At 40.5% G+C, this 25,090-nt stretch overlaps 1 protein-coding gene across 1 annotated transcript in view; it reads left to right on the forward strand.

Annotated features, from left to right (window-relative positions):
• CPLANE1 (ciliogenesis and planar polarity effector complex subunit 1) overlaps positions 1 to 25,090 on the forward strand; it is an 80,889-nt gene that overhangs the window by 22,688 nt on the left and 33,111 nt on the right. Inside the window, exons 19-36 of the mRNA XM_060236061.1 lie at positions 1,668 to 1,807; positions 2,757 to 2,974; positions 4,039 to 4,203; positions 5,280 to 5,418; positions 6,427 to 6,536; positions 7,423 to 7,584; positions 8,203 to 8,311; positions 8,661 to 8,979; positions 9,793 to 10,723; positions 13,858 to 14,015; positions 14,134 to 14,291; positions 14,908 to 14,984; positions 16,055 to 16,155; positions 17,922 to 17,993; positions 18,882 to 19,131; positions 19,857 to 20,138; positions 20,252 to 21,004; positions 22,212 to 22,381. Of these exons, the coding sequence (XP_060092044.1) occupies positions 1,668 to 1,807; positions 2,757 to 2,974; positions 4,039 to 4,203; positions 5,280 to 5,418; positions 6,427 to 6,536; positions 7,423 to 7,584; positions 8,203 to 8,311; positions 8,661 to 8,979; positions 9,793 to 10,723; positions 13,858 to 14,015; positions 14,134 to 14,291; positions 14,908 to 14,984; positions 16,055 to 16,155; positions 17,922 to 17,993; positions 18,882 to 19,131; positions 19,857 to 20,138; positions 20,252 to 21,004; positions 22,212 to 22,381 (4,314 nt within the window). The remainder of the gene's footprint in view (positions 1 to 1,667; positions 1,808 to 2,756; positions 2,975 to 4,038; positions 4,204 to 5,279; positions 5,419 to 6,426; positions 6,537 to 7,422; positions 7,585 to 8,202; positions 8,312 to 8,660; positions 8,980 to 9,792; positions 10,724 to 13,857; positions 14,016 to 14,133; positions 14,292 to 14,907; positions 14,985 to 16,054; positions 16,156 to 17,921; positions 17,994 to 18,881; positions 19,132 to 19,856; positions 20,139 to 20,251; positions 21,005 to 22,211; positions 22,382 to 25,090) is intronic.

The following is a 25,090-nucleotide window of genomic DNA, read 5'->3' on the forward strand; positions in this document are numbered from 1 at the left end:
AGTAGGTGATGTGAAAGACCTGCGCCTGAAACCCTGGAGCTGCTACCAGTCTGAGTAGACAGTACTGGCGTTGATGGACCATGAGTCTGATTCAGTACAAGGCAGCTTCATATGTGTTCATGCGTGCCATTTTGCACTATTTGGGACTTCTGAACAAGTCTTCAAAGGCAGCACATTACAGTAGTCCATGCAGAGCACATAACAGTAGTCCAATCTGAATGTGATCAGAGCCTGGGTAGTTGTGGTCATATCATGCTTCTCAAGGAACGGCCTCAACTAGCAATGAATTTAAGGGATGGGGAATAGTATAGCCAGATCTTGTCAAAACTTGCAAACATGCAGGGTAGGTAATTGGATAAGAGACTACCAAAGAAGACTTTTCAGAGGAAGGCAATAGCAAACTGTGTTTGAATACTTGTCTTGAAAACCCAGAAGTCAGCTGCAACTTGACAGCACTTTACACAAACTCAGAGCAATGAATTCCTTGTTCCTAGAGAGCCAAAATTCACAAACAGGTGTTGGACTTAGTGTTTACCACTTTTGTGATACCCAGTGTCAGAAATGCTGGTGCTCTGAGATGTTCCCAACAAGTTGTCCAGTGACCTGAAGAGAGTTCTGACATTATTGAAGTGGTGTCTGGTCTGCATGGGACTCGCTCCATAGATTTGCTTTCTTATTCTGACAGCTGCATGTGACTTGGCAGCCCATTCCAAGGATCACAGCACTGGAAAACAATGGGGTAATCAAGACAGTGTCTTACCTTAACCACAGCAATGATCTCCAGGAGGCTAGTCCTACTTTAGAGTCAGGAGCTGCCAGACTCTGATTTTAGGTTCACAGGTCACCACAAAATAGAACAAATTGCTTGTGATTAACATAGTGTTTATGGTGGTTTAAGAAGAGGTTATAAGCAGGGTGGTGATTACATAACATGGGGAAATCAAGCAAAGAGAAACTAGCTGCATTGTTCTGTGAAGACTGGGTATCCCCCACAGTTCTCTTGAAGGGCAGATTGCTGGTCACTTGGCTGCACCATACTCCATCCCAATATCTCAAGTCTTGCCTAGCTGTTTAAAAATTGCTGCCACCTGATTGCAAGAAAGCGCTAGCAGCAGTTCATGGAATGCTTTCCCACAGGCAGGCTGTTTACTGCTTTTCAGGTTATCTGTGTCTTTGCTCTACTAGAGCAGAGGCTAATTGCCAGGGAATTGGCAGTGCAGACCTTAAGCCTGGGACAGAGTAAAAGAGCAAATAGAGGGAATTTCTGCAGTTCTATAAAGATTCACTGTCTCCTTGCCAAACAGTAGTCTTCCAGCTGTGTCTGGAAGCTGTCAGCCTTTGACAGTGTCTTACATTCCATCCTTGTCAAGCTAATAGCTGCAGTGATCCAACAGTGTTGCTGAGCTAAATAAAAAACATTCCCTGGTCACACAGCTTGAAGTGTCTGCATCTAGTAATTGACCTTTGGTGGGATTTCCACTGCAGGTATCTGTGTCAGTAACAAAGGATACTGAGTGGGAAAGAAGTAATCTCACTTCCTCATATCAAGTGCATGTTTACGAGACAGTGCAAATGCTCCATACCTTGTAAATGTTTCTGATTGTGACCACCATAGAGGCCATTCGGAGAACAAGTTACCTTGCATATTTTTCTTTGTATGCTATCAGGTCACGAGAAGTAGAACTACGCTTGCCACTGTACTTGACTCCAACACAAATTTTTCAAGAACGATTACAGTCTTTGATGGGTCAGCCTGCCAGTGTGGAAACATCAAATGAAGGAGAATTGAAATACAAACAATTTACAGGTGTGCAGTCTCTATATCTGGGTTTCTTTCATATTGATTCTGTTTTATGTAGTTATTCAAATACAATAATTTTATGCAAATGTTTGTCCTTTTCTTTGGTCAGGGTTGACCTCTTATGATAATGCCTCCTATTCTGTAGCCATTTTAGGTTTCTGCTGTTATACAGTTCTGTCACTTTTCTGCATGTTTTGGGGAAAACTGGCTTAGTTCTGACTGAGACAGTGAACATGCCTGGGTTTTACCACTTCATACTGAAGGTAGAGTTTCAAATGATGGGAATAGTCCTCTGTATATTTTTTTAAAAATGGCATTCTCTATGCAGGGAACTTCTTTATGTGCAAGACCGTTGGATCACAGAAGCCCTCACTGCATTCTGTAGTACAACCCAAGTATTGCTTTATCTCTTCTTTGAGATCTAGGCCTATATGATATTCTATTACATTGTCACCTATTTAAGGCTGAAATCCCACAAAACTGTGTGCACTCGGGGGGGAGGGGGGGAGAAACATAAGCAGAACCAGAGATTGCCCCCCCCATGTGTATGCATAACTTTGAGGAACCATAAGATTTTTGTTGCTGTTTTTAATGCTGACCAGTGATTGATCTAAAGTCACTTCCACATGTTTTAGTTTAAACGTATATGTGATAAAAGCATACGTTATAAAGCAGTGTTAAGATTCTGATATGCTAAGCCTAAAATAACATGCCTGAAACTGATAAATGCATTCTGAATAAAGTCTGTAAGTGGGACAATGAAGATAAATGTTGGGAATCCAAATTGACCAAGTGCTGCCTTGGGTCACATGTAGAGCCTAGCTGCTTGACAGAAAAATACATCCAAAAAGAGCTCTGTAAAAATACATCTTTAACTGTGATGAATGAATGGCAAGATTTAGCAGTACAAATTGTTAAGGAACACTAATTACTTTATTACTTGTCTTTTCTGCAGATCCCATTGAGGAGGAAGATGCAAATGTGCTTTTCAAATCGGTTGAAGAAATACTGAAAGCAGCTGTTATGGCAGATGCAGATATTCTTTCAGAGATATTTCAGCTCTTAATGGACTGTGCCAAGGACTTTAGCAGAAAGTTCTACAATTTGGTGCCTGAAGGCTTGTATCTTCCTGCTCCGCCCTTATACTGTCCTCAGCCAGCATTTCCTAGCGAAGTGAGCATCTTTCAGAGTTGTGTGCCAAGAGCTGAGATGTTAAAATTTGCCAGCTTTGATGTTAACTTATAAAAGTGGTTTGGTTCAGACACTTTAAACTGTTTTAGAAACATCTACTTCAGAATAAAATTGAACTCTTTTATGTGACATGTTACACTAACTATTTCACTTATTCACAATGTTCATTTCACAATAGTTAATCACTTTAAATTGTTAATTTTTTTTAAAATTTAGATGATTTTTACAAACATAATAAAAAAGGAAAGTGCAAACATTGACCATGTAATTGAAAGTAAGAGATACTGAGAGAGCAATATCTAAAAATATTATTTACCCAAAGTAGTACTGTATTCTTGAGAATTCTCAGTCATATTTGATTGAGAGTGAATTTAAGGGCAGGGAAGGGGGACCTTTTTATACACTTATTTGTGTAGAAGGAATTGCAAACACTGATGTTACTAATTGGAGTAGTTCAGACCTTGTTTTCTCTTATTTTCCCCAATATTAAATATTTTGATTTTTCAGAAGAACAGAGCAATATATTCGTGGTCCCAGCTAATATCAATTATATGAGGGCTGATTAATTTTTTTAAAGAATGATGTTTAAAGAGGGATATATATATTTTAAAGAGATGAGCAAAATTAACCAGAAAACGTTTTTGCATTGCTTATTTTCCAATGCATTCTGTGTTAATTCTCCTTTTGAAATACCTTAAAGTGTTCATTTTGGTAGTGTGAGAAGGGCTAGAGTGAGTAACCCCATTTATTTAATGTTTTGCACACCTGTCCTGGTGCCAGGGTGGGCTTCAGAGAGATACTGCAATCCAGCACAGGAACACGTGAAGTTTCCCTACCTAGGACAGCACCTTTGTTCATTTAGCATAGTTAGTTCTGCTGAATGAAATTAATTGTGACACCAACTAAGGCAGGAGATCAGGGAGCACATTGGTTTAGATTTAATAAGTGTAAATTTAATAAGACTGCGGTGAAGAATCTGCACAGTGCACACTTATTCCTCCATGAACTGTCATACTCTTCTGCCTTTTAAATTTTGCAACATTCAGGAAGAATGCACCGATTTGCCATTGAAAATAGAAAGAGAGTGTCGCCAGAAGGTTTCCGGGGTGGTTCAACGAATTCTTCTCCTTTTCCGGGCTGCTCATTGTTCTTTCCCTGCTGCTCAGTGGTATCTCATTCAACTGAAATGGGCACGAAAAATAATGCAAAAGGTACGTTAATTAAACCGCTCTTAATTTCACCTATGCTGAAGTTAACATACTGAAAGCAACGTTTTGAAAGTCAGAAATATATAGTATGCTCCAGAAACAGCTGGAGCAGATATGAGCACTTACTTCCCCTAAAAATAAGTTGGTGATGTTTTATTCCAGTAATTTCAATAGCCCAGTAAGTTACCTAAAGATTCCAAATAATTTGAACCTCTTTCTGCAAAGGAGTTGTCACGTGCCTTTTTCTTCCTGTAGTCAATGATAACAATCAGTATCCTTAGCTTGAAACTTACTTTTAATGCAGCATTGGATAATATTTACTGTGGAACAGGAATTTAGTATCTCTTTTTACTGTTTGTGATGTTAACTTGACTTTGGAACATTTGGCTTTCTAAACATTTTGAAATCTTGTGTCTATATGATGGCAAGGGAGGAGAGACTGTCCTATTTTTCTTTCCATTTCAGCCCTTGTTATTTATTTGGAAGATTTTTCCAGGTTTGTTGCTTAAATAGCATTTCAGGTGATTGTCAGCAATAATGGAAAATAATAGCATCAAAGTACAGAATACTATCCATTGACCGAGGCTCCTCCCTTAGGGAGGAGTGGGGAGGCAGATTTTGCTTTGCCAGGGTCTCTCAATCACACAGCAGAGCTACTGAGCTAAGCCTCTCTTCCTTCTATTGGCTGAGGCTCCTCCCCATTGTGGTCCCCTGGGGAAGGAAGGAAAGATCCAAAGCTTCCATTGCCCAGTTCCCGGATCCCATGGGAGAAATACAAAGAAGGCAACTTTAGGACCAACGAGCGCCAATGTTTTAAGCATGTTTTATTTAAGTTAAAAAAACAACAACTTTAATTGGGTTTGTCTGTGTCCTTTGTAAAGTTTACATCTTTGCTACCTAATCTTAAATAGGAACACGCCTGACCTAGCCCGACATGGCCCGGCCCAACAAGGTCTCATTTATGTCAGATCTGGCCCTCATAACAAATGAGTTTGTCACGCCTAATCTAAAAGTTGATGTTCTAACATCATGTACTAAATTGTCCTCTCTGCCTTTTCTTTTTCTTTCCACACTTGCAGATTCGCAGGAAAGAAGCTCTTCCATTGTTAAATGATCTTCCTGAAAATTTGCTCAATTATTCTAAATCTCATACAGTATTCTTTACACCTAAATCATTTGGGGACGCTGGAATTGATGTTATTTCATGTAGGACAATAGGTTTGTATTTTTAAGTGAAGAAAGAAGTCACGTTGGAGGAATGTCCATTTCTGAAATTTTAAGAATAATGTCTTCTAACTATAGATTGGCCCAGCTCCATGCTGTTTCGCTGATGACATATTGTACAGCACTAACTTGGTTTGTTTTGCTGTGACTTTTTATTATTGTGCTAGGTATTATATTATGAAAAAATGATGTGTTGTTTCTTTTGCTAAAATGAAGGTGCAAATGAAGAATCAGGTTCTCCGCCCCAGTGCTTTCTATTTTGAGCCCTTCAAATATTAGAACTAGGAGCATTCATTGTACCTCTAAGGGGACACATGATGAGCACAAGCGGCTCCGTCCTCTAAGGAAATCAAGATTTTTTTCTGCGACAATAATTATGTAAAGCACACTGAGGAACCAGCGGGTTAGAAAGCTTTTTGTAGACATCCCAAAGTGAATACAATCTGATCAACATAAATGTTGTTGACAAAAAGATCCCCCCCCCCCCGATGAAATGTCATCAGATGCAAGATTATCTTTAGATACTACTGTTAATACAGCACATTATGAACTATAACAGAGGACTGGCTGCATTATTTTACCTCATATTTACCTCTGGGAACATGGGACGATTAGTTTATGTATGTGAAATCTGTAATAAGCAATTTACAGTGCACTACTAAGCAGAGTTACATCCTTTTAATGCCAGTGAACTCAGTGGAGCTTAGAGAGATTACACTTTGCTACGTTCTCAGTAATAATCCTGATTTGCAGTAGGAAAATCTGTAGTGTATAAAGTTAGGATTAATAGTATATTTTCTTAAAAATTGAAGCCTATTTGAGATTTCTTGACAAAGCATGATACCATAGGAATTTGGATAAACCAATACTGTTCATTAAAAATCAACAGCAGAATTCCAATCTATTTTAAATGAAAAGGTATGAAAACCTGAAATTTCTGTTTTATATTTTGGTTTATTGGCTTGATGAAAAAAAAAATTTGTGCTTGTCTTTCTTTCCTAGAATGCTTTAGGGAACTGTGTGCCTTATGTTGGATGCTTCATGTTCGTGAAAAGTTGTCAGACAGTTGCAGACGGTACCAAACTGCGAGAGAGAATTCAGAAAACCAGAAAGTAATTATACTAGCATAGAAATTTTATCCCATAAGGTCTGATGCCGTACTTAAATACCTTGCTCATCTTACAACACTAGTAAATGCCAGAGTTCAAACTCTACATGGCAGTGACTGATCCTTTTATGCTACTGTCATATATGGAGAGGGGAGAATCTGGTTCTTAGAGCATAAAGGATTTATTTATGTAATTTATTTACTCCTTACCTTTCTCCCCAATGGGGACCCAAAGTGGTTTATATCATTCTCCTTCCCTCCTTTTTATCCTCACAAGAACCCTGCGAAGTAAGTGAGGCTCAGAAAGTGACTGGCCCAAGGTCACTCAGCAAGCTTCCATGGCAGGACTGGGGTTTGAATCTGGGCCTTCTACTTCAACTTAACTGCTAATGGGAGTGCTGCTCTCCCCTCCCAGTTTGCCCCCTGACAATTTATTCTTCGCTGGTCTGACTTCCAGTATTGGAGCCCAGCTAGAGAATTAACTGCAGGGAAGTAAGCCATGGCAGCTGATTTTGGGGAGAGAATTCCGCCCTCCTCATCCATGTACAGCATTTGCTCTTTGGTTGTGCTCCCCACCCTCCATCTTATACTTTAGGGGTGGCCAACAGTAGCTCTCCAGATGTTTTTTGCCTACAACTCCCATCAGCCCCAGCCTTTGGCCATGCTGACTGGGGCTGATGGGAGTTGTAGGCAAAACCCCTGTTTATACTTGATTGGGACAGACTCAGGTTCAAGCATATGGATCTGCTTTGACATATATTTTGAGACTTACTGTGTAGTCCTATGGACAGTTACTCCAAACGGGAGTGATTCTGAATTGGAGTACGCTGTAAGATTGCCAGACTTCAGATCAAATCTTAGCTACCTTACTTGACGCCGTGTCTTTTTAGGAAAGCAGTACTCCCGAATTTGATGCCTCCATAGTTGAGTGCTGTCTGAACGCATTGGAATGGGCTTGCCGAATGCTTCCTTTTGCTACATTCATGAATGTTGAAGAACTTATCCAGGATATCATTCTGAGTCTTATTGGAGAATTGCCACCAATCCAAAAGGTAAGGCTATTGAGTCAGAAGGTACAGAGCATTACAGTTTAGCTTCCTTATATTTTCCTTTTCGTGTTAATAGTTATTCTTGTTAAAATAATTTCCCCATTGAAGTGACCTCAAAATTGATGTCTATTGATGTCCCTATATGGCCTGGGACCTGCCTACCTGAAGGACCGTCTCTCCCCACATGTTCCCCAGAGAGTGCTGAGATCGGGAACCCAAAATCTTCTCGCTATCCCTGGGCCAAAAGAAGCCCGCCTAAAATCTACTAGGGACAGGGCCTTCTCTGTTATGGCCCCTACATGGCGGAACCAGCTGCCGGAGGAGGTGAGGGCCCTGCGGGACCTTATTCAGTTCCGCAGGGCCTGTAAGACAACCCTCTTCCGGCTAGCTTACACCTAACTGATATGGGAAATTAAATGTAGCTTTACCAGATTCCTGTTATACATACTGTTGTAATGTTTAATGTTTTTAAGGTTTTAAATGTTTTGAATGTTTAAATGCTTATATATTTAAATGCTAGTTTAATTTTATGTTTGACTATCTGTTGTGAGCCGCCCTGAGCCACTTTCGTGGGAAGGGCGGGATATAAATCATAAATAAATAAATAATGTTTCTGTTCAGGTGGCAGAAATTTTGGTGAAAGCATTTCCAAACCGTGAAGATGTAAGAGTCCCATTAAGGGATAAATACAATGGTCTGCACCAGCGACTAAGACACTGTGTAGTCAAAGGTAATTCATGCGATGCTGAAAGGAACACAACATGTTCTAAAAATAAGCTTTCCTTAGCAAGTGGAAGTATTACAGGACTGATCAAGTTGTGGCCTTTGCTTCTAAAATACAGGGGAAAACTTTTGCAGCACTGTTCTAAATGGAAAATCTGGTTGTGATGGGATATATTTTCTTAGCCTAAAAATGGTAATATAAATTAAGTAAATAAATGCATGTGGAGTGGCACTGTGCATCTGGTACATTTGAAACTGATGCTTAGATTGTTACTTTGCAGTCAGGTATGATGGCTGATTAATGTAGGCTCTGTAGAAACAGCGACAATTAATCCTCTGTGTGTCTTTATGGCCAGGCCCCAACAGTGAAAAAATGATGTCCGCCATTATAGAAGCTGCTCATAAAGTGAACCTGAAAACATTAAAGCATGTGATAAGGAATATAGGGCCAAATCAAAGAAATATCTGGGAGCCGCCTGAAGAGGAGAACCAAGATCTTGGAACTTGCTGCTATGATGGATTCTCTTTGGGAACTAGCCTAAGCAGAAGCACAGTATCTGATGTGGGGAACCCTCAGGTTTACAGTGATACTGAAACAGGAGACTCAGTCTCTGAAGCTTTGCCAGTGGACGAAACAAGAAAGAGTATTCTTTCACAGATGCGAGAAGAATACAGGTAAAAGTTGATAATATTTCTTAATGTCGCTTAGTTCAGCCTTCCATCACTTTATTTGTTCTAGAGTAGCTACTTTGGAACAATTCCGTGCTGCTTGGCAAGCCCCATTTAAGGGTTCTGACTCCCCTTAGCTAAACCAGTGCTTTGAAACTGTGTGGAGAGCAACACCACACTGAAGTGAGTCTGACGCCAGACCCCTTTTAAAGAAGAATATTTATTTTCTCTTCTTGAAAAAAGACAAGCTATTTAATGATACATGTCTTTTCTGAAATTGCATTTTAAAAAAAACAATCAAGAATTCCATATAATGTATTTCAAAAAGCATGTATTTACTTTCTTGTTTTGTGCTTCCCTGCAAAGTTTGCATTAACTTGAAAGTCATCATGTGTTCAGTGCAGGACTGGTTTAATGTAGGAGTTTCCAGCTGTAAAGGAGAAGCAGTTCCCTTTTTCCTATAGGTATACAAAATACTGTATTGTGGGGAGCCCACAAGGTGCGTTTCACCCTTGCCTGTAGGTGAAGCGGGGAGGGGCTGTTTGGAGCCAGGACTTCTCTCTGGAATGTTGGAAGAGCATTTTTTGTTTCACTTCTATATCCCTTCAGGGCTGCAGAGGGTTAACTCCAGGTGTTGGCTGTTATCTGGCTCCTCAGGGAAGGGAGCCATCTGAGTAAACAGCCATACTTTTTGAACTATTTAAAAAAAACCTGATTGAAAGCAGAAAATGTGTCAATATGTGGCTTAGTTGCTTCAGAAGGACAGTGTCTTAATCAATCATCCTTTTAAATCCTGTGCTTTGATTTGCTGTGTTGCAGGGAAATACATAACTGTGGAGTGGACTTATCAGGATATAAGAGCGCTTCTGAAAAGTTGAGAGACTTCAATGTGCAAGAAGCAGACAGTAAAAGAAAGACCAATAAAGCCCTCCCTGAGCATCATGCTTTGCCTGTGGTTGGTGTGTGGGAATTTGAACGTGATGATGATGAATACATGAAGTTCTTAGACCTCTTTTTGACTTACATACTTGAAAGAGATCACATTAGTCACAGGGACTCAGCAGTTCCTTTTCTGAAGAGCTTTTCAGCCCTCCTTAGGGAGCATGAATTGAACTCCCTCCTTTTTGATGTCCACACAACACTGAAACGTCGGCAGAATAGAACTAAAAGCAAAAATGTTTTTAGAGCTGGTTCTTCTTACACCCCTATTTTGAAGCCTAGTAATTCTCAAGCAGCTTCCTGGAGTGATGAAAAGAAAAAAGAATTTAAAAAACACTCTTCATCTGCCTCTGTTCAACCTGCTTCTGGCCATGACTCAGTGATGAGACTCACTGTAAAAAGAGGATTATTTGGTCTAAGCCCACAGTCAATTTATGGAGCCAATTCCAGTAAAGGAATAACTCTTACACCAGTATTAACTCAGCGTTCATCTGACCATGCTTCTTCATCTATCCAAACACCTCCAGTTCATAAATATATCTACAAAGCCATTCAGGCAACTGATGATACACAAAGACAGGAGTTTTCTCCAGAAATAAATAACAAATTTGACAATATTGCCCGCTTACTCGAATGGATGATCAGATGGTGTGATAGGCAGTTGCTTTATGATCGCATCTCAGCAGATCCGCTTCAACAGTGCCAGCCAATGATGCATGTGAAAACATCTGCATCTGCCATCCTTGCTTCATTCTGTCTTTTGGAACGACAGCACAGCAGTGAATCACGAGATCAAAATGCTCACATTGGGGTAAGCATTTATGACAGTACTTTCATTTTATTTTCTGGATATGTGATTTTGTAAATAAGGAAGCAGAAGCAGGGGGACTATGAGGACGGGGTGTGGCTCAGTGGTAGAGTATCTGCTTGGCATGCAGAAGATCCCAAATTCAGTCCCCGCCATCTCTAGTTAAAAGCCAGGTGATGTGAAAGACCTCTGCTTGAGACCTTGGAGAGCTGCCAGTGAATGTTAAGTATCCTGATCTCGATGGACCTAGTGATTTGATTCACTGTAAGGCAGCTTCATATATATGTATGTTCATACGAGGAAATAGATTGGGAGGGGGACACAGAAATCCTACCCTATCAACCAAAATCTCTCCCTCCAGGACTGCCTAAGGTCTTAGGAATTTGAGCAGGTTGATTCTTTCTTGAATACATGAAACTGCCTTGTACTGAATCAGACCATCAGTCGCCAAGATCAGTATTGATTATTTAGACAGACAGTCATTATCCGCTTCAAAGAAATCTCTTATAACCAAACTTTTATCAGCTGCAAAAAACAACCATTGCAGAGTCTTGAAAAGGTACCCCCAGTTTATCTGTTGATGTATGGCTCTCCAAAATTTGGGACCATATAGTCATGGACAAGATCTCCGCAGGTTTGAATCAATCTGTCTCCTATCAGGCTTACTCTACCTATATCACGATTTGGCTTCCTGTCCTTGAGAAATTGGCAATGACCCACTTTATGTGAACACTATAATGAGACATATGATCCATAAGGATTTATTATTACTTTTAACAATTTAAGGCAACAGTGTTATATTTCCGAATTATTGGTGTAAGCCTCCTTGTACTATATTTTTGTTATTATTATTGATATGTTTGTTCATGTATCAGTAATAGTACTGTTATTATAATTTATTACTTTCTTTGGGTTTTTATCTTTATTTTATATTTTTTATTCAAATTGAAGTATTAATTGTAATCTCTACTACTGTACAGATGTCAACTACCTCTACCCTATGTCTGTTTGAACCTTTATAATCTGACTCTGTATACTTTACTTGTTATCAATAAACTTAATCTGATGTTTTAAAAAAAAATTAGACAGACAGTAGCTGTCCAGCACCCCATGAGGTTCAGTGTTCTTCTTCCTTTGAGCAGCAGTGAAAGCATTGTGGGTTATTTCTTATTCCGTACTGTACCATAGTCAGTCTCTCTATGAAGATTCTATGGGTTTTAAAAAAAATCCTGCAAGAAATTTTTCTGTTTATTTTGTATTTATGCTCCTTCTCCGCTTCCTATTCAGTATATAGCCATAGTCGCCGTAAGCAAGCTGCTTACCTTTGCATATGTGTGATATGTTTCTCCATTAGCAAGGCAACATAAGACAATACAACAAGGATATGTATGCACCATATTCCATGAGACATTCTGGGATATGTGTGCACCATGTTCCATGAGACATCCAACAGATATTCAATCACTGTAGCAAATAAATGAAGCAGAAGGGTTGACCACTAAAGACTGAATGCCCTGCTTGGTCTGTGATTGTTCCAAAGTTTTTCCTTTGCCAACCTTCCAAAAGGATCCTTTATATTGGCTGCAAAACAGCAATTATACCTATGTAACATTATGAGAGCCAGCACTTATCAACAACCTCTGGGTGTGCCATTACACAATTAGGAGATGGGCAAGGAACAAATAGTGTTTCAGAGACATGTGACTGAAATACGCTGTGGGAAACTTTTTTTTACAGTCCTTAAATGAAAAATACTCTCAAGATTCTTTTGCTGTCAAATGAAGGTGATCATGCACTTTTCTACAGTCTTTGCATCAGTACTCTTTTGACCTGCCAGAATCACATTCCAATATAGATGCTCTTTGGCCTGTTGTCAGGAAAGGCTAATTTCTGGAATTTTGTGTCCTGAGCATATGATACTCTTCCTGCTGAATGGGATATGTGAGATTCTGAAAGCAAGGCATAGGATTTTGCTAGGCTGCCTAGGGCAAAATTAGCTACCTTCTTTTGTGAAAAAGAGAGCCCCACAGGACCTGATGGATTCCCTTATACCCTTAATAAGCAGCATGTCCATATTTCTTTTTCATTTTCACAAGATGCTTATTTTAGATACAGTAACTCACTGATTCAGGATGCTTACAGCACAAACAATCCTAGACTTTTTTTGTTTGTTCAGCATGTTTATGCCTTGACTGAGTGCCAAGGAAAATATAGTCTGTGGAATAATCAACTTGCCTGTAAAGTTGTTGCTAGGAAATATAACAAACATTCCAAGAACACAGGAGTTCTTTCTGTGATATGTTTTGATGTTTCCGAAGACTTGAGTGAGAGAGACTAGGGCTAGGGTATTTATTTAAGAAAAGTCTTGGTGTGTTAACTTTCTAAATTGTCTAGGTATCACAGTGGCCCACAGATGAAAAATTTGGCTGTTGGATTGGACCCCAGTGATCATTTCCACAGAGGCTGCAATTTTTTCTCTCCTGTGTCAGGATTCCAACTCTCTCCCGCCTCACTGCTGTTCCTGGGGGTCCCTATCCCCAGGAGCAACCGGGGGGGGGGGGGCATTGGGCTGCAGTGGGAGTAGGAAGGCACAAAATAAATTTTCAGCAGGATGCAAGCCATTGGGTTGCATTTGAACAAAGTTTGAGTCCAGTTGCACCTTTAAGACCAACAAAGTTTAATTCTGGGTATAAGCTTTCAAGTGCAAGCATACTTTTTCTGATACAGATTGTTTGCATTTGTTTTCCAAACAAATGTAATGCACTCAAATAGAATAACTGGATGAACGAAGCAAACTTCTTTAAAAAAGAAAAAATTATGAATTTGGCATACTAATATTCAGGATAAATAATTAAATAATTTGATAAGGGCAAATCCATCACATTTGATCTTAAAGACATCACCATCAGCCAATGACATTAGATGTCCCTAAAATTGCAGGTGAGCATCCCATGTTTGCCTGGCAACCAGGACTTCTAACTCTTTAGCATTATCCTGGGTGCACCACAATAGGTGGGCTAGAATTGCACCCTGACCCAGTTGTTAATATATACTGACATGTTGTAGCAACTTTAGAGAAGACATATTGTTGTGGGTTATGTTTTTAACATACAAGCCTTACGTGATTGTTTTTTCAGAATCCGAGGAAACCATGTGCAAGTACCCGTTCATCAGGTTTTTCATCCAAACTAGAGAAAGAAAGTAGTGTGGATACAGGCTATTCTCCATCGTCTGAAACGCCAGTTGTTATCCAAGATGGAAATGCTAATTGCGAACCTTATGAAAGTATTTTAAGGTAATAATTGAATGTTTACTTTGTTGTAGGAATTGAGAAAAGCAGGAAGAAGCTAATAGTAATTTGAAAAAAAAAGGATTTGAAGTCTTTAATTTTTGAAATATTTTACAACATCCAGGACTTTACATGAAAAGCAACCTGAGAAGAAAGAAATTGATTTTGAGGATAATTCTGTAACAGATGACACAAAGAATGGAGGAAGAGATTTTGATGATGATCTGATAGAAGTGGGAGGAAGCTTGTCAGATGAAGCAGATGTGACGTCTGAAAACGAAGGTTATTTTATTAAACACCACAACTTTTCAGTAATCTCCATACAGATATGCATAGAAATAAGATTAATTCTTTACATGTTCAATTCAATACCATGGTGTACTGTTAACAAATGCCTGTAACTGGTGCTGGAATCTCGTAGAAATCAGCAGTTTTCCACACAATATATGTTTAGCCTCTCCTAATTTGTTTTCCTCTTTAAATCCTGAGCCTGTTGCTCTCAGATGATCAATCTGGTGTGCTTTCCTGTGATCCATGAAACCATGGAAAAATGACAAACATTTTGAAATTTCTGCCATATGGTGAAAAAGGCTGTATGCTTTTCAGTTACACTTTGCCATTACAGCAGGGCAAACTGAGAGGAAAGCATCAAATAAATTCTTGACTGCATGCCTTCTTCTGCTGTGGAAGCACACATATTGTTGTTAGATTGCAGCCACACAAGATAGGGCAAATACGATGGGACATATCAGTTTAAGAGCCACTGACCTAAATGCACTTAGACTACAGCGCATCCTTGCATATATCAGCAGAGTCAGGGAGGAAAAGGTTGGTGAAGGGATCCATCCCCTTAGAAATGTGATTTCTCTCATTAATTAAATGCCTTTTAATTTTACAGAGTTTTGTGAAGAACCGTTTGCAGCTTCAAGGAGCCCCACCATTTCGGTCAGCATTAAATCAGTTCAACCAAAAAAGGCAAGTTGCTATCAAGACAGCATCCTATGAACAAGGCATAAAGAATGCAGCATCTGAAGCATGACACAAATCATGGGGAGGACAGCACAGGCACTTGTTCCTAGTCAAGGGACTTCATGGTTTCCCAGGTCACTTGGTGAATCACTCCTGCTGACAGTAGTGTTCGGGCTAAGAAGAAGAGGATGCATAGGATCACCTCCTCAGCGGCATGAAAAGTACCAGGAGTAGGGAGGTGTCGGTCGTACTTGTTTCAGGCCTATAAAATATAATCAGAAAGAGAGAGATAGCAGAGTCTGTTCCTGTGCCATTTGTGGAAGCCCTAAACTCAAGGCAGTAGACTCTGTGGTTGCAAATGATCCCACAAGAGATTCAGTGCATAGAAAATCTAGTAAGGGATTGGCCTTTTTAGAGCAGCTTCTGCCCTGTGTTGTTGTTCAACTATTATTACTGGAGCTGAGGACTTGATAGGACTTATGCCCCAGAAATAAATGCCTGGAATAGGGGTTTAATATGCTAACTCAGGACAGCCATCATGGCAGATTGGTCTTCTGATTTTATAGTTCTTTGTACAGGTTTAGGAGGGGGAAAATTAATTGAAACACTGGAATGTGCATGTTGGCTCAATGCCTAGCCTAGTCAAAAGCCTTTCCTGTGCAAAAAAAGTGTGAGGAATATTTAAGGATGTCTTATTGGACACTGAATGGTGAACTCTCACAAAGCCAAAGATACATCTGAAAACCCAGTGAGGTACCAGCCATTTTCTTTTTGGACCTCAAAGTCCTGTTTTCAATCCAGAGGTGAAGGGGAAAACTAATCCAGTTAGCAACAGGCTCATAACAATGGTAAGCTGAGCTCAAGCACGCCCCTGTCTGCTGGTTCACTTTGGAAGTTCAGCACTGCAGATTGTTCTTCCAAGTCTAGAGAACATCCACAAGTGTCAAATGAGTCTAGTGTATGGTCTATCCTATTTTTAAAATTAAAGTACTAGAAAGCCTGCCTTTTCCCATTAATATAGAGGCCCAAGGTGGGTGACAAACAGAAGACATGTAAATGGTTTCTTTTTATTGCAGCAACATTCATCACCTAGTGATGAATGCCCACAGGAAGAACCATTGATGGAAACATTGGAAGGCGAAAGGAAAGGGAAAGGAAAAACGACCAACTTAAATAGGTGAGAGAAAGTGAATGTATGTTCTAGCAGTGGTATTGCATAGGCTAATTTATGATAGCGCTGACCAGGCTAGTCTGATCTCAGAAGCTAAGGAGGGTTTGCTCTGGTTAGTACTTGGATTGGAGACCACCAAAGAAGTTCTGGGTTGTTACACAGAGGCAGACAATGGCAATCTAGCCTTTATTAGCTTCATTCAATTTTTACGTAAAGTGCAAACTTGACATTTGAAGAAAAATATTTCTGAGATATTATTATGTCATTGGTACTTGGAAGCTAAGGGGTTGTTTTTACATTACAGTTCTTCAAGCTTGGGACCCATGAAACAGCTTTACAATCAATGTGCACACTGAAGTGGGTGTACAAAGGGGTCTTCCCACCCCAGTTTCCCGCTGGTTGCACAGCTATCCCATCCCTGGATGACTCAGTACAAGTGACTTTCAAACAAATCTGTTACAAGTGGTGGGGTGGGATGAACGTTGCTGGTTGTCTTGGGCCAGCTGAGGAAAGAAGACTTTTGAATTTCCATCACCTAAGTAGAGTAGGAGAGCAGATACAACTCTGTGCCTTTAAACTTTGCCTACATGAAAATAAATTTTTAAAGAATTTGGCAATATTTTTTTAAAATTAATAGACAATCTAACAGCTAATTTTTAAAACACAATTTTAGCCTTAAAGGTGTTTTAAGGTGTCTGTGAACTGATTTTCCAGATATATATGTAATGTGATGATGAACATATGTATGGATTGAAATATTCATCATCACACAACCTTTATTGGCATAACAGTACGAATCCAAATGGATTGCAATAGAATCAGATTGAAATATGTATGCCAGTGGCAAGCATGGTGCTGTGTCAGACTAGGATCAGGGAAATCCAGATTTGAATCCCCATTCTGCCAGGGAAGTTGGCTGGGTGAGCTTGGACCAGTCGCTCTGACTGTAAACTATTCCACAGGGTTATCGTTGTGAAGATAAACTTAAGGAGAGGAGAAGAACGATATTGCAAGATGCTTTAGATTCCCCATGAGGGAGAAAGTAAATATCAATAAATAATACATAATCCAGTTCATATAAAATTCCTTAATCTTACAGTTCCTTCTTGACACTTTGCTGTTGTAAGCATTTTAAAAAAAAATTCTGAAAATGTTTATTTCCCTCTTCTGTTTGCTGACAACCTGTATTCTTGCTTCAGTTCGGTAACTTGAGTACTGAGGATTGGTATTTCAAACTGCCATGTGTGTGTGTGTGTTATATTGGCACATGTCACTGGCCTGAATGAGCAAGGCTCTAAGGACATACATGGTCTCTTTATTGTATTCATAGCACAGTGGCAGAATTTTGTAGAACTACCAGTCAGTCCTGCTGCTTTTCTACAGGTTGCTGTGTTTCTCCTCTCACTTATTCAGTAGCATTAATTCTTAATGGTTCCATTCCTTTGTATTTTGCTATTTTTGCCAAATTAAATTGTTGAATTTCCTTTAGCTAAGTGTCTGTATTAGTCTTGCATTTGTGTGAGTAGTCTGAGTAATTCAAATGCTTCTCCTTGAGCTATTTGCTAGTGGCTATGGAGACCAAATGTAAACAACCAACAGTTGCAAACTAGGTTTAACAGTATTGCTTTATAATTTAAAAAGCTGGCATAACGTGACTGAGAATGAACTCTTTGCACTGTAATAATGCTGCTTTAATTTTATATAACAATCTTAAAAATAATTTATTCAAATCAAAATAAAAAGTTGCTCACATATTTCTCTCTCATTTCAAGTACTACACATGGGACATTTCTCAATGAGAATCCTTGTTCATCCATTCCTGAAATGAAGGCAGAAACTTCTAGGTAAATGAAACTAAGTTGATCTTGTTAATGTCTGTAATGCAGTCTGGTAGCCATTTCATATGATCAGCTGAAGTTCAATTAACAATGACAGATTTCTCTCTCAAAAATCTTGTGCCTACTGTCAGATATTATCTGTGTATATCAGAATTGTATGATATAATTAAAACTCATAGCCATGTATTTCTACTGTACAAAGCTAATTTGCAATATCGTTATGTCTAATTCTGGGCATGGCCCCAGCTAGGAATAGTTAAACCCACAGAATTGGGCCATATGCAAAGAAGAGAGATATTTCTGCAAACTTGGGGAAAACGCCTAGGGTACAGAAAAATCTTAAAATTGTAAAACAGTAGAGACAGATTTGCTCTTGAGGGCTTGATAGTCATTTTCAACTGCCTTTATAGTTCTGGTAATCCAAAATGGCCACTGCAGCTTCACCAACACTGGAGGTCAATTGGGAAAAAGACAGGTGGGCAAGATAAGACAAGGAAAAAAACAAAGACAAGGATGCGTGGAAGGAAGGATGGAGGGAAACTGGCAGGTAGGTGGGAGGGAAAGAACCTGGGAAAGGAGCAAAGTTTTGTATTAAAAATCAAATTATAATTGTACTGTGTAATATCAACCAGGTACAAAGTCATGAAGTATAACTGCTAGAGTTTATTCTGTCCTCACAATTGCATCAAAGAAAATGAGGGAGAGAGAAAAACTCCATACATATATATATATGGGAGATAAGATAAACTGGCCAGCATCCAACAAGGGCATAAATTTTGTAAATAAGTAGAAAAGCTGAAAATTGTTTGTAGGCTAAAAAGCATCTAAAGAAACAGAGAGGATTTTCTTCCAATGTTTTCCGTTAGTCATAAATCTTTGTCTCCCTGTTTTCAGTGTAGAGATCTCACTCTCAGATGATCAGCCATCTTTGACTGTTGTGTCAAGTGTTTGTTCTAGTAATCCTGCTGGTTCAAAGCAAGAAGAAGCTGATGCAAAAGATCAGCCATCTTTGACTGTTGTGTCAAGTGTTCCCAAGCCTGTTGGTTCAAAAGAAGTCGCTTCAGCAGACCCAGCACCGCAGCCATTGAACATTTCAGATACTGTCAAGCAAATGCTTCAAGATGAAATGTTTAAACTGGTTCAGGTAAAAATGTTGCACAAAGTAAAATAAAATAGATCCTGCTGGAATAGTTCACTAAAATCAATAAAGCTACCAGGATGTTGGAACCCCCAGAGTAAAGACAATTCCTTGGTGGTTCTTCCATTATTTTTGTTCTTTATTCATCACTTATGCATCATTCTTTCTCAGAGTGGCTTCTGTATGGTTCCCTGGTCTTCTCTTAGTAACGTTTATATGTCAGACATTATAGCCCTCAGGCTATAACCCAGTGTACCTTATCTTGGAGTAAGCCCCTTGAAAACAAAGGATCTTATTTCTGGGTAAACACACCTAGGGTCTTGTTGTCAGTGTATCATGTGCCTTCAGAAAAAAACTGACCAGTGAGTAACAATTCCAAATTTGTGATTGCTGGTCTTAACTTGTAATATCTGTCAAAACTGTAGTCTTGACATTCTAATAAGTAAAGTTAAGATTACTTAGAACAATGCAGGATACTATTCAGCCACTGTTTGCATCATACTTGAATAAAGGCCTTAAAACTTCATAGGGGTTTTTGCATATCTCATTTCCCTAAACAATTTTTGGATGGTTTCCAGAAACAGTGCATTAGAATAGGAACAGGTCATTCAGTGGAGCAAGGTACTGTTTCCGTTGCTGTCTGTTTTAGCATGATACTTACAAACCATTTTATGTATGGATTTTAGCCAAGACCCATTTTAGCAAATCTCCGGTTTTTGTTTATGTTCTAGCTGCAGCAGATCAACTTTATGAGCCTCATGCAAGTGGTGGGGTCATCTTTGGCCAGCTTGCCTGGCACGTCACAGAATTTGCAGCAGTCACAGCCATCTCACAGGGAAAGGAGCCAGGCTTCAAACACTGCAGGAAATGACATGGATACGTGTCCCCCAGAACACGGTCCTTCAAAGAGACAAGTGCCTCCTCTAAAAAACACTTCAGATTCTAATAAGAAAAGTTCCAGTCCTCAGGAAGAGAATGTTCCAGCTGATCAAAATTGCAGTGAAAATGTGCACGTAAGTAGAGATTTGCCTTTTTAGAATAAAAAGCTATTGTGGGTTTTTAGTCATAATTAGCTGCATCGTGTGTTTCATTAAAGTATTTAGTGTTATTTTTTTTTCTCATGTAGAATCTTCCACGTGTTGGTGATGCTTCAGGGTTGCCAGAGAGCCAGTCCATTGGAACAAGGCTGATTCCACCACTTCAGGAGTTGCTTCATCAGGCCTCACCCAGACCGCTACCTCTACTGTCAGCTTCCCTTAATGCTAAAACAACCCCTAGGCTTATTCCACTGGCAAAGCCCATGAATAATGCAAATGGATTACCTCTGCTCAAACTTAAACCAGACTATCAGTTCTACTCACTAAATATTTGCCCAGTAAAACTCCCAAAATCTTTAAGTGGACCATTCCCACAACCTCGAGAAGCTTGGGGTCCATCTCCTGTAGTGGAGAATCCTCAGGGTTCACAGACACCACCAAACAAAAGTGAATCAACAGCATACCTAAAACTGAACTATAATCCTGAAGTTATAAGACAAGCATTTGAGGAGGAGAACAAGTGCCCAGAAGTGATGGGTGAGGGACCTTCCAGACACTTGCACCTGCCTAAATATGACAAAAAGGAAAATGTGGCACCTTCAGAACCTCCTCATGCACATCTAAGGGCAGAGAAACCACTAGTGGACCATGAAATTTCCCTGCATAAGACATGTGAAAATTTTGCTCAAATTCCCCTACTGCGTCTGAGGCCTTATCAACAGTGCAAATATCCTTCATCTTTAAGGCCTCTTAAACTGACAGCAAAAGACATGGATTCCAGAAACTCCTCAGGGGAAAAAGGAATACCATTACTCTATGCTAATTTACCTCCACTCACTAAGGTAATGTATGTTTTTGATGTAAATAATATATATTTTTAAGTATGCCTTTGTAAGTTTGTCTGTTTCCTGTACCAGTTCGGTGTAGTGGTTAAGTGCGTGGACTCTTATCTGGGAGAACCGGGTTTGATTCCCCACTCCTCTATATGCACCTGCTGATGTGACCTTGGGTCAGTCACAAGTTTTCATAGAGTTGTTCCTCAAGAGCAGTTCTACCAGAGCTCTCTCAGCCCCCCTTCCTCACAGGGTGACTGTTGTGGGGAGGGAAAGGGAAAGGAGATTGTAAGCCATTCTGAGACTCCTTCCAAGTAGTGAAGGGTGGGGTATAAATCCAGTCTCTTCTACTACTACTTTACATTCTAGACATTTTGTTATATCCTCCTGGATTGCTCAGCTAAGTGCAGAGCCTTATCCATGGAAAAAGGCTCATGCTACGATGAAAGAAGGCTCTGCACATGGCTTCTACATGGCAGCAAGTCCCCAGGGTTTCTTTGTTGCTGCAGCAGCTAGTGTTTCAACACAGTAGCAACAGGACTTCCATGTGGTGGGTTTCCCCATTCCTCCCACTCTCCCTCTGCCACTGGAGGACTTTTGTCAGAATTTTTATAAAATTGTTAATTGACAAATTGCTATAGTTTTGTGGTGTTATAGCAATCCACTTATAAGCCCCTGTGTCTTCCAAGAGATTGCAGGGGAAAGCATATATCTGAAAGGAAAAGGGCTATCACAGTTTCTCAATTCCTGATCCTCCCTCAAAAGCCCTCCCGAGGTGCTAGGCAGGTGGCCTCTATTGAGGACAGGCAGAGAAAATGGCACTGATGTAGGTGGGACTGAGAAAGAGCCAGACTTTCCCATCCACATGGCAGCCACCATGGCTTTGCTGAGATTTTTTTTTCTAAAAACCAAAACTCAAAAAGAAGGTTTTAGGAAAGGTCACAAGGTAGTGAGGAGAAAAGGAGAAGGTGCATGAGAGCACCATGATGCTGAGTGGAAACAGGAAAAAACGTTTCCCATCAGTACTGAAGTTGGACTAAATATGTGTTCTGGAAGTATTCTTGACTGAGCAGAGTAGTAGGGTCCATCCCATGGTTCTCTACTTCTATTTATAATAACAAAATTTGAACATCTTTAATTTATCTGTTCAACTTATCCCAGTCATCCTGTAATCTTTGTTTCATAATTATCATGTTCTGTTTCCTCTCCTTAACAGTTTCAAATACCAAAGCTCATACCACTTCAGAATCTTATTGAATTTGAGCAAAACCGTCAGATTGCTCAAGCCCCATTTATTGGATATAAAGACCATCCTAAACAGATCCAGTTACTAAAAGCTGACATTAAACCTTTTGAAGCAAGAGAAGACAGGAATAATAAAACAAGGTAAGGCCAAACAGTTTGTATTTATACCTGCTGACAGGCCTCATTTTGGGCAGGAGCTCACAGGAGCAGAGCTCCAGAACCTTTAAAAAATCTTTCTTTCTTACTCACCTCCCCCACCAAATACTTGCTTCTGGGTTCCATTGTTCAAACCCCCTCTGAGAATTTTGCTGAACTCTGATTTGACAAACTTTCTAATATCCCCCCCCCACAAAAAATGGGGAAATAACCCAGACATATAAAGTAGACAGATGGAACAAGCAGCTTATTAAGTGGTACTGTAACTAGGAGTAATGTGTTGTACTGGAAATCTGTGTTTGGATTGCCTAGTGAGTAATTTAGCTTTAAAAAGCAGCCACAAGAGCTTGATAGTAGATGGGGACTGCAACACTGAGAATGGGGAAGAATAAATGGTCTTTGCATGTCCTTTTTCTCTGCTTGGGGCTAATAGCAACCTGGAATGGCAGCACTGTCAGCTAGTAAAAAGGGCGGGGGGGAGTTTGAAAAAAAATAAAACCTTCTCTCAACAAATCTAAATTGCACCAGTAATCTATACTTCAGCTCTGATTATAAGGCACAGAGTGAATATAACTTTTCTCAGCCAGTTGCAGTGGTCCAAAAACAGTGCCAGTTCTGGTCTGTTGCCATTCAGCACATCCATCTTTTTTCACTTTTTCACATCAGCAGGCCAAGCTGAGTTTCTGTTTTGTTTCTGTTTGATTTCCTTCATTTTAAAAGAGACACTTAACCCTAGAGGTTTTGTTTCCTTCTAGAAAATGTGTGTGTGTGGGGGGGGGGGGGGAGATGGACCCTTCGAAGACTGCATAAGAGCTATTCAAGCCAATCTCTCAACCAGATCTTGGATACTTCACATGTACTTCTATGCATGGGGAGCATTTTGCAGAGGGTCTTTTAACCACCATCTGGTTGTCGGAGCGGGAGTAGCAGAGTGAGGGAGATGACTTGCCCGACACAGGGCTTCAGGAAAGAAAATCAGGCAGACACGTGCAACTAGTGCCAAAAGGTGTATTAACATATATACACAACAAGTGCTCTCTTGTGCAGTCTATACAATATCACCTCCACGGACAAAGTGCTTCGCCTAACCACCATCTCACAGGGAGAGACCTGTGTGATGCACACACAGATCATATATAGTCCAAGCAGCCAATCCTGGCCGTGCTGACTCAGCAGATTGCATCACTTGGCTTCTGCCGGCTCAAGCCGGTCTGCTGATCAGGTCACTGTGACCTAGCCTGGCAGCTAGATCACCAGCTGTCATACTGTAGCTGTCAGACTGGGTTTATGTAGATTCTTGCTCCAACACACCTCCTAATCTATTTAAACCCAGTGCACCAAAACACTTTACACAGTTTACATACATGTCCACCAGCAACATTACAGTTCATATTTACGTAGCTCGGAACCCTTTCCGGAATTCGTTCAGGAACTCATCATGATTGTAAAACACATCATCGTGTTCCTGTTCAGCCAGCTCTTTCAGACGCTTGGCTTCAGCCTCCTTCTCCCTTGCCTCGCACTCTGCCACCCAGGCTTTCCATTTCTTAGCCTTTTCTTTTAACATTTCCTCAAATCCGGGTGGGTCTGGATTGACAGTCAGAGTGACATAGGGACACTTGTACCTAGCGGGACGTTGGCCTTTGGTGGACCTGGCAGACACCCGTGGCCCTGTGCTTGGACCAGCTTTGTCTTCTTCGGGTTGCTCTGTTCCCACCTCCTGGGCTGGTTGCTCTGCCCCTGTAATTGGGTGTTGAACCTCCTGACTCTCACACTTTACCTCCAGTTCCTGCATTTGAGGCTCTGCCTCCTGACTCTGCTCGTCAGGCTCTGTGCCAGCATTCGGCTCACCTTCTCCAGCCCCACTGGGTGCCACCTCCTGGGCTGGAGTTCTGGGCTGCGCTCCAACATCGTTATCGCTACTTGGCAGCAGGACAAATTGTTTCTGCAAGGAGTGCAACCTTGGCCAGCTGCTTTCTTCATTGAACTGGGCACTCTGACTAAGTGTTATCTTGCTTTTGCTATTGCAGAAACGATAACACCTGGCCCTTGGCTTGTAGCCCAGAAAAATTAGGCTCTCTGCCCGGACATCCCCCTCCCCGCTACTCGTGGAGTGGATGCCAACCCGAGCCCGTGACCCAAAGACTTTTAAAGAACTCAAATCTGGGGTCTTGTTCAACAGTAACCTGTAAGGCACATTTTTCACAGTATTACACCAAACCCTGTTTTGCAAAAAAACAGCTGCATGTATGGTTTCTGCCCAATAGGTCATTGGCAGTTGTGCGTCCTCTAACATGCAATACATCACATTCTGCAATACAGCCCCATGCCCATTTTCTCGGGGCGTTGCCGGGTTCGTCAGACGGTGGGCAATGCCCTTGTTCTCCAGCCAACGTTTCATCTGGTTAGATAAGAATTCCCCCCCTCTGTCGGTTTGTACAGCTAGGAGATTAACCCCTAATTGTCTCTCCACTGCTTTGACCCACTTGGTGAATGTCTTATACACCTCAGACTTATGCACCATGGTGAAAACCCACGCGTACCTCGTGTGGTCGTCGGTGGCCACCAAGCAGTATCTCCTCCCCGACAGACTCTTTGGCAATGGGCCAATAACGTCTAAATGGACTAGTTCCAGGGCTCGTGTGCTTTCCCTTGAGCTTTCTTTAGCAACAGCACACGCCTTGCTTTTGGTCT

Source organism: Heteronotia binoei, chromosome 4, assembly GCF_032191835.1.
Source record: "Heteronotia binoei isolate CCM8104 ecotype False Entrance Well chromosome 4, APGP_CSIRO_Hbin_v1, whole genome shotgun sequence".
NCBI lineage: Eukaryota > Metazoa > Chordata > Lepidosauria > Squamata > Gekkonidae > Heteronotia > Heteronotia binoei.